Source organism: Vulpes vulpes, chromosome 8 (assembly GCF_048418805.1).
Source record: "Vulpes vulpes isolate BD-2025 chromosome 8, VulVul3, whole genome shotgun sequence".
Classification (NCBI taxonomy): Eukaryota; Metazoa; Chordata; class Mammalia; order Carnivora; family Canidae; genus Vulpes; species Vulpes vulpes.
Window position 1 is genome coordinate 6251514 of NC_132787.1, and position 10423 is coordinate 6261936.

A 10423-nucleotide genomic window follows, 5' to 3' on the forward strand; every position below is an offset into this window, starting at 1 on the left:
AATTATTATGACTTTCTTTTCCTGTCATTGTACTAATTTAAATTTATTGGCTTTAGATTATATGTCTTCTCAAAGTGATATTTTACTGAAACTGTAGACACATAAAATTTTCCTGTTCTCCCCTAGAGATGAAGTAGTCTCCTTTGAGAGGTTGAATGACTTACATGCATGGCTCTGATCTTGTTTATTCTCACATGTTATTCTTAACATGTTAAGGGGAATGTGAGAATAAACAACTATGTGAGCTTATCTATCTACTCAATGAGTCTACATAGTCAAATGGATAACCTCACGTAGTCAATACACAACAGTAAGTTGGTATAACAGAATTGGAATATGTAAACTATCAAACCAGATTTCAAACATATCTATTTGATACTGATGCAGCAATTGCAATATAGCATTCTAGACGACAAAGTAACTAGCACACATACCCAAGACATAGACACAATAAGTTTTTGCTTAGTATAGCACTAATTACAATAGATTTGACTTGGAATCAGCTTGAATAGTCATCAATGGGAGAATGACTAAATTATGGCAGATCTGTGTTAAGAATATCACATAGGCATAAAGAGGAAAAAGATGGATATTACATGTGGACATGAAAAGACCTTCAAAGTATATAATTAAATGATGAAAACAAGCTGGAGCAAACCTATGGATCTCATATATGTATAGAAAATGCCTCTGAGCATTTTCTGCTAAATCATTGTATCTAGGTAAGGTGGTATAGTGCCTAATGATAATTTCTTACATAATGTTTCATAATTTCTTACATAATGAAAGACTAATGAAAGCAAGTTTGTCTTGTTTTTACTCATTTGATTATCTTGATATTTAGCTCACTTGTATTTACAAACCTATTTCATATACACATGGGAAGATGATCAGGAGATAAATTCAGTCACTTCTCAGTTTCCATAGTAAATCCCAGGAGGGTTCATCCACCTTGTATTTGGCCTGTGGGAAAATCTTGGCTTCCTACACAGAGACCAAATTTTCTTTTATTTTCTTTTCCCTCCCTGTTCCTATGGAACTCTCATCAGAATGGCAGGACTTGTCATTCAGTAGTCCAAAGTGATTGCTTCAACACAGAAATTCCAAAGATATTGCATAATAAAGTCCCTTGTTGCACTCCCAGAAGTTGTTCCTTTTAGTTAATGAGTCCAAAGTCAAACTTCTAGTGTGACTCTAGGGACTGCCTGACATTAGCCAGCTGCCTCTTAGACTCCTCATTCTATCCTACAACCCATCAACCGACAATATCCAGCTGCCTGCCTCTGATTGGTTACATAGGAGGATCCATTATTTGGATAGTGCAAACAGCAAGATATTTATCATAAAGGAAGTTAAGTGGACAAATGATTGTGTTATCAGGATTAAGAAAGATGAAATAATTATTTGGATGACATGATTCTCAAGCAGAAATTAGAAAAAGTTTCTGAAGATTTATCTACAGGGTCTTTTGGAGCTTGGGTAAACATACTTCTTTTTTCATAATCAGCTCCTTAGACTGAAAAGTATGCCTAGTCGCAGAGTAATTGTGGTACATTCTCTCTATGGGAATCATCTGAGCAAGGATGGCTTCACTGATTAACTCTGACCTCAGAATACAAGCCAAGAGCATAATAATGTCCTTCCTAAATTGTCTGATGTTTTTGTTCCTTCTTCTTTTTTTTGTATATATATTTTTTATTGGAGTTTGATATGCCAACATATAGCATAACACCCAGTGCTCATCCCATCAAGTGGCCCCCTCAGTGCCCATCACCCAGTCTGACCAGTTCCATGAGCTACTTTCTTCTCCCTTCTCTCCTGCTTTCCTTCTCTTACGGCTTTCTAAGACACTTATTTTTTATTCCTTTCATCTAAGCTTCTTTTTTTTTTTTTTACTGTCTAGAGCTCTTTTGCAATGCTATTTCCTCCAGGATGACTATTTTTTATCTGTTCCCTAAGATGTTCTAGTCAGTTTCTCAGGTGTCCTTTTCCTCATCCTTTGAAATATTAAACATTTAAAATAAATTGAAAACTGAGTTTCTTTAAAGCTTTTATTTTATGTAAATTATCCAATTAAATTACTATAACATTGAGTATTATTAGCCCCACTGTGCAGATGGGAAACATGAAATTAAAAGATGAAATTTCTTTTTTAAGCTCACATATCTAGAAAATAGAAGATCTGGGATAGGGCCCTACAAATGTCTGCCTCCAAGGAGATCTGCTATGCCTCTGCTGCTTTTCCTTACCTTTTGGCATAGAACTTGCATTTTATCAGGGTTTGGAAAGGTTGGGCCACTGACATTACCTGAGCAGGTAAGAATATCAAGCACATTATTTCTAGTATTTGTAGATTAAAATCTTTTTTATGCCCTGAATTCCAGGAAGTTGCATTTTTGCAGTTAAAAAATAAATCACGGGGGTGCTTGGGTGGCTCAGTGATTGAGTGTCTGCCTTTGGCTCAGGTCATGATCCCGGGGTCTTGGAATCGAGTCCCACATCAGGCTCCTGTGAGGAGCCTGCTTCTCCCTCTGCCATTGTCTCTGCCTCTCATTTTGCCTCTTTCATGAATAAATAAATAAAATCTTTTTAAAAATCACAGAATTTGTATCAGGTAAGTTATAGATTTATTTTATGTAATTTTATGAGTTGTCAGCATTTCCTTAAATATCAGTACTATAAAGTAATATCTTTAAGAAATGCATACATTACAACAATAAGTATATTTGGTGGGTCTTGCTTTCTTAAGCAGAGATCTTACTACTTCATCTTCATATGTGTGTATAAAATCAAGAAGTAAAGTCAAAACTGACTATATATAGCATATAGCACATTTTCATCAATAGATTTCTAATTCCCTCACAACAGAAATTGGAATTGTCAGCATAAACTTATCCATGCTGACAATGAGTATGATTTTGGATATCAACATAAAGCAATAAACAAAGTCAAAAAGATACTTGCAAAAGAATCACAACACCGTAAAACTCGCTCAGATCTATATTTGTGGAGCAACTGCACACAAATGATTATTTGTTTATAAGTTTCTCATTCAAAATTTTATTCTGCAAATCTATACCTAAAAATTAAGTTATTTAAATATTTAAAATCATCAGAAAACCAAACAATTCAGTAATTCAAGATGTGTTTTCCATTTCTGTCCTTGACTTTAGTTGTTTGTTTGGGTTTTTTTGCACCATTTTGACTGTGAAAATATGGCTTTAATGCCGTTAACTAAAGATCTCAAGGCACAACCATGTTGGCAGAAAAGGCTAACCTAGTGAGCACCATAGATTGGGTATTCATCACACCTGAACATTAAAGCAGTTGGTCCAGCTACTTGGTTGACGTGTGCAGGGCAAACAACTGGTTGGATTTCTCCCCTAACCAGCTGATTTTCACTGTATTAACAGAATGTTAGATTCTTTGTTGCTTCAATATTAGGGATTTGAAGTATGATTTCTCAGTTGCTTTTCAGTTTTGGTCACTTTACCTAGCATATATCTTATATATGTTGGTCAAGTTCTATATATTCTTGTTTCTTACAGAGGTGAGAATTCACAATTTCCACCTGACAAAAGCAAAAGGAAAAAGCACATAAATAGTTGTCTTAATTATGTATTTGAATAAATAATTTGTTTATATGGAGTGTGTTTGGTGGGCATAGAGGGGAATGTGTTTTAACCAAGAATAATATTTTACTATCAGATTTATATTGTAAACACAATGGCCTTGTAACTAAGGGAAATATACTGTAACTGTTTTCTATAAATTTTTGTATTTTAAGGACTACATTTAGCTTTAATTTGATCTTCCACAATGGAAAAGTCTAAGTAAAACTTAGTTATTAAGTTTGTGTGTGGGAAGGTTTATTCAAGAATTTTAAAAACATTTTTCATTTTGAAAATATATAAACATATAGGAAAGTTGAAAGAGTAATAGGATAGTATAACTTTCCCCTAGATCCACAAATTGTTAGCATTTTGCTTCATATACTTTATCTATTAATTTATCAGTATGTATCTATCTAATTTGATCTGCTGAATCATTTGAAAGTAAGTTATGACATTGTACCTCACTCGTGAATATTTAAGCATCCATTTCCTATGAATAAAGATATCCTCTTATATAGTCACAAGCCCATTGACAGACCTGAGATGAATAACAATAATTCAATAAATATCTAATACTGAGTTTATATTTTAACAAGTGGGATTTGAAGCTTTTGAAATGTAGGTAGTGCTTTCTTGCCCTTTAAGAGAGTATTTCGCTCGAAAGAATTATTACTTTTTGTGTCATTCTTTTTGTGTCTCACCATGTTGTCCATGCTTCTAGGACAAATGTGACTGTTAAAAGCTACCACAGATGTAGTAAGCTTTGTTATTGGTGCTCTTCCTGGCAAGCGGGAACTGGAAACTCCATAAGATGATCTTAGTTACTGTGTGATGTATACAGCTAGTCCTCACTCATGTGGAGAAGTACTGTTTAAAATCTTGTCAATCAAGTGCATAATAGGAATCATTGTGATTTGCATATAAATCCTTGGGAAATTTTACGGCAGTCTAATTTATGTAATAATACTGTTTATTTCCAGGTTTGTTTAGTAAAACTTAGTGAAACCAAACCAGACAAAGACCTCCCTTAATCTACCCAGAGCATATGACATATCTCATCAGTCAAGAAGCAGGACATAAAGCAAAACCAGGACACATAGAAAAAAGGTGATGTTTATCTTTGGCACTTCTCATTTTTTATTTTCCCCTAATACCAAGTGCCCCTCATCAAGTCAGGGACTTCAACTAATACAGACCATTTAGAAGCTTGTATCTTGGTCACATAGACTGGCTTGTCTTTCAAAACCAGTCTCTTCATTCATTCATTCATTCATTCATTCATTCATTCATGTTTTTCACTGTCACATTCTGAGTAACCCTTATGAGCTATTTATTATGCTTGGTACCCTTTGTCTGACTCTGAAATTAATACTTCTCAGGGAACTTTTAGTTGGGGCAAGAGCCAACTAATTTCCTGCACATAATGATGTTAATATTTAGAAACAAACCTATTATATTATGTTCCCAGAGCTGTTTACTTTAAATTTTGAAATAAAGATTGAAGAAATAAATCAATAAAGTGATGTTTCAGGAATGAGCCGCGATAAAAATGGAAGTTTTAATATAAATTTTAAAGCACCTTATTGAAAGGACATTGACAAAGAAAAAGCTGTACATATTTAATGTATTAACTTGATGAATTTGGAGATAAGTATACACTCTAAGACCACCATTACAATCTATGCCATAGATATATCCATCCCCTCCAAAAGTTTCTTCTCACTCTCTTTATTTATCATTGCAACTTTTTGTGTGTGATAAGAACACTTAAGATATATCCTGTTAGCCACTTTTTAAGTATATAATATAGTATTACTAACTCTTGTCACCATGGTATATGGTAGACCTCTAGGATTTACTCATCTTGTATAACTGATTTTGTACCCTTTGACTAATACCTCCCTATTTTTCCTTCCTATCAGCCCCTGGTAACCACATTTTACTCTCTGCTTCAATGGGTTTGACTATTTTAGATTCTTCATATAAGTGTTCTCATGGAGTATTTTTCCTTCTGCATCTGACTTATTTCACTTAGCATATAGACCTCCAAGTTCATCAATGTTGTTGCAAATGGCAGGATTTCCTTTTTTAAGGCTGAGTAATATTCTATTACATGTGTATATGATGTTTTCTTTATCCATTAATCTGTGATGGACTCTTAGGTTGCTACTATGTCTTGGCTACTGTGAATAACATGGCAATGAATATTGGGGTGCATATATTTTTTCAAGAGGAACTTTAGCAAGGAAAGTCCTTCACTGTCAGCTGGGCCAGATGTTCTGGGTAGGTTGGCTGGTGGGGACCATGAGCAGACTGACTGATGGAGTATGTGGGCTGGCCTTGTGCTTTTTGCTGGGGTTCATAGGCAGGTAAATCTGGGGCTGGCATCTGTGGGTATGCTTGCTCTCTTTTTCCACCATGGGAGAACTTGTGGGTCAGGGATATCTTTTTTTTGTGGTTCTCTTTGCTGAGTTGTGAGAAGATTGACACAAGTAAAGATATTTTTTACCCTTTCAAATGTGTATTTTCTCATTTCTGTGTTCCACCAGGGTGCTGTAATCTGTCACCTGGATTCCAGATCTTTCATAAAGGTATTTTCATCCATGGATGGTTGTTAAATCAGTATTTCTTTGAGGGGACAAGGGCTGGGATCTCTTATTCCACCATCTTACTAACATTTCTTAATTTTGTTTTTAAAAGATTGTTCTGAGAATCTCTAAATGTTAAAGAAGAAACTTACTGTGAAATCAAAGCCCTAGCATTGACTTTTATCAGAATGGTTGTTTCTTTGCAAGGTATTGCCTTGATCCAAGGTTCAGATTTTCGCTATAGTTCATGGAATCTCTGGATCTAGTTAGTTGGACTATGTTGGTAGGCCACAGAAAGGGAATTTTATTTTGTATGTGCTGGCTCTGAAATAGTACAACACAAGCCTCACTCCTGGCTACTGTGAACCCTTGCCTGGGTTCTCTTGGTTTGCTCTGGGAGTGATGGGGTGATCTCAGGATAAGCATTGGGAGCCCCCATGCACATGATTACTATAACTAAAGAGTGAAAGAAGAAGACTTTAAGAGATTATATGCTATATTCTGACCCCAAGTAACTAAGTAAATATCACATATTGTTCACAATTTATTATTTTACATTGCTGGTGTTGAATCCATCATGTTAACTTCCAAAATATGATTTTCTACTTCTCCCTTAAAACAGCATTCTTAATGTTCTCTTCACAAGCTGAAGAGTTTTATTACTTACTGAATTTGAAAGTATTGTTGCCACAAAACAGTGTACTACCAATGAGAATTCAAATAATTAGGTTTTGTTCCTTACGTGGGCTGGGAGGCTTAGCTGTCAGTCAGTGAATGAACAACAGGACAGTTGCCTCAGTCTTCACTGATGGTGGAGTAAATAAAGTAGTGTTAAATTAGAATAGCAAGGGCCAGGAAGCACCTCCAGTTTGAGGCAAGAGTATTGAACAGTTATACTGAGACTCAGATGAAGTCTAAAATATCAAGCCACTATGAGAGTATACGCACAAGTTTCAGAGTGTAAGGAGAGAGTTTAGATAACCATGTGGAGATCTTAAGACCTGCAATAATGGCTTGGACAGGAGTAGTGATTACATATATTCCTGGATATGTGATTTTTAGGGTTAACATGGTGATCTAACTAGAATGTTGTCCTATTAACTGGGAACAGCTTCTCATGACCAATTGTAGTCATATACCATTGCTTACAAAGCCCACCTAAAATATTACTGGGCATCACGATCTAGGCTACTAGTTTTTAAAAATTTATTATTATTTTTTGAATGTATTTTAAAATTAAATTACAATATGATGCCATTAAATAAAATGAAGAAAATTTAAAATTAGAAGAATCGAGAACAATCTAATTCCACATCCAGTTTCTAATTCCTTGATGTCTTATTGTCCTCCTATCCTGTAGTAGTTTCTTACACTTCACCTTGGTCCCTAGTCCCATGATTGTACACTTAATTTTATCATTATCAATACCTTTATAATTTATTCTGTACATGTGGGCATGCTCACACACATACACATGCACAACCAATGATTTTATTTACACTTTATTGAAAACAGATGGAGGCAGTCAAATGGAAACACTCCATTTGCATTCTTAACTTCTCCTAGGCATAGAATAAAGTATCCTTGCTCCTACCTACATCCTCTTAATTTAGACTTAATCCTACCTCAGTTTCTCAAGTAATGCCCTCCTAAAGTTTTCTTCTCCACCTTCTTCTCATAGCAGAAAACTTCTTTTCAAATGTATCACTCTAAACTACATAAAAACATTATAGTTCCCCAAAATATTGTAGTAAAAACTAGGATCTTGACTTATTTAAAATATCACTGGCAAGATGATGATCAAGAAATTGACTTTTAAAATACCTGAATGTGGATTGTGGGACAGTAATGAAAAGATATTCATGTAGAATAAGATCTAGGTGCCAGGGAAACTGAGAGACACTGAAAGATTTTTGGTGGATCTTCTTGTTTTCCAGAGAGAACACTTCTCTATATGGCAATGAAAAACTACAGTGCTATCAGTGAGTTCATTCTTCTTGGACTATCTGTTGACCCCAGTATTCAGGCAATACTCTTTGTGCTATTCCTTCTGATTTACCTCTTCACTCTGATGGGAAATTTCTTGATGCTCTTGGTGATTAGGGCTGATTCTCACCTCCACATACCCATGTACTTCTTTTTGCAACAACTCTCCTTCCTGGACCTCTGCCACTCATCTGTCACAGTCCCCAAGATGCTGGAGAATCTACTTTCTGAGAATAAAACTATCTTTGTAGAAAGCTGCCTAGCTCAGGCCTTCTTTGTGTTTGCCACAGGGGGCACTGAGGCCTGTCTGCTGGCTGTGATGGCCTATGACCGCTGTATAGCCATCACCTCCCCTCTGCTCTATGGCCAGGTGATGAACAACCAACTCTGTGTTGGGATGGTGTGGAGTTCCTGGGGCCTGGCCTTTGCTGATGCTCTCATCAATATCCTCTTGGCTGTCAATTTAGACTATTGTGAGGACCAGACTATTCCCCATTTCAGCTGTGAGCTGTCTTCTCTCTTCCCTCTGTCTTGCTCTGATACCTCCACCAACTTCACACTCCTGCTCTGCTCCTCTTTCCTGCATTTCTTTGGAACCTTCCTAATGATTGTTTTGTCCTATGCCCGCATTGTCTTCACCATCCTGAGCATCAGCTCTACCTCAGGCAGAGGCAAGGCTTTCTCCACCTGCTCCTCCCACCTTACTACTGTGATCTTGTTCTATGGCTCAGGTTTCCTCAGCTATCTCTTGCCGACTTCAGGCTCCCCTCTGGAGATGATGTTCTCCTTGCAATATAGTGTCATTACTCCCATGCTGAACCCGCTCATTTACAGCCTGCAGAACAAGGAGGTGAAGGCAGCTATGGGAAGAATCTTCAGAAAATATTTCTATTCTTTAATGTAGTAGATACAAAATCATGACTAAAGGGAAAATGAACTATTATGCTACATGATCAAATAATGGATTTTAAGGAGAGTTTCTTCATTGTCCATGATGCTAGATGTTACAGAGAACATAGTGGCGTTTATTTCCTTGAAAATGTTTGTGAATAGGACAGAAAATTATTATCTCAGGATGATAAGGTTCAATCTTATTCAGAAAAGGAGAAATGAATCGGGTAAGCCTTCTTTTTTAGGGGATCATTTAATAAAAATGTTGATTTATTTTTCATATCTATGTGGACATGTATTGCTCTTGGTTGCTTATTACTCTTTCACACTTCTTCAAGTAATTAAACCCAAATCCTTAGGAAAACTAATTCTCTCAAATTCATGTCTGTAAAATAGGATGATCCTATAACCTAGGATAGACTAACCTTTCTATTCCTTTCTCCTGACAGTGCACCGTGGCAAGGAGTAAAGCCAAGACCCAAGTGAGGTTATTCAGAATCTTATTCTAGGAAATGCAGGTACTTAGCAGGAATAAACAACAAGAAAAGACACCATTTGGAACAGAGTCAATCTGACTGTAGTGCCTAACGAGACCATGAAATCCAGTTCCCCTAACAATTGTCCTTCCTGAGGTCATATTTTTAACAAATATAGTAACAATAGCGAATTTGTTACATTTCTTAATTCATGTCAAGAAGTGTGCTAAGTTCCTGTGATAGCCAGGCTGAGCCCCCAAAGAGGTCCTTCCAAATCCCTGGAAACGATGAGTATGTTATATGGCAAAAGGGATTGGGCAGACATATAAAATTATAGACTTTAAAATAGGGAGAGTAGCCTGGATTATCTAAGTAGGCTCAGTCTAATCACATGAATCCTTGAAAGCAGGGAAACTTCTTCAGCTATAGGCAGGAACAACAAGCTTAGAAGGGAAGTTCAGAGATAATATAAGCATAAGAAGAACCCAACTCACCATTGGCTTGAATCATGGATAAAGGGACGCCTGGGTGGCTTAGTGGTTGAGCATCTACCTTCAGCTCAGGGCATGATCCCAGGTCCTGGGATCAAGTCCCTGTATTGGGTTCCCCACAGGGAGCCTGCTTCTCCCTCTGCCTATGTCTCTGCCTCTCTCTGTGTGTCTCTCATGAATAAATAAATAAAATCTTTTTAAAAGAAGCATCATTTTCTTCCCTGTTTTCCCCATCCTGTTTGTTTTCTCCATCCTCCTATATGTAGTCATTTTTATTAGTTTTTATTTTATACTTAAAATATTTATTTTTTGAAAACTAAATTTTATACACACACATATCCATATATGTAAAATTTGTTTTATACACACACACACAC

General features: G+C 36.2%; 1 protein-coding gene across 1 annotated transcript; it reads left to right on the forward strand.

Annotated features, from left to right (window-relative positions):
* The first annotated feature begins 8156 nt into the window (after positions 1-8156).
* LOC112921231 (olfactory receptor 8S1-like) lies at positions 8157-9092 on the forward strand. The gene has a single exon (XM_026000475.2). The coding sequence runs from the start codon at positions 8157-8159 to the stop codon at positions 9090-9092; it is 936 nt and encodes a 311-aa protein (XP_025856260.1).
* The last annotated feature ends 1331 nt before the right edge of the window (positions 9093-10423 follow it).

What these genes read in the sequence shown, in the direction of transcription:
- LOC112921231 (XM_026000475.2), top strand. Translation starts at nt 8,157, where the DNA reads ATGGCAATGAAAAACTACAGTGCTATCAGTGAGTTCATTCTTCTTGGA.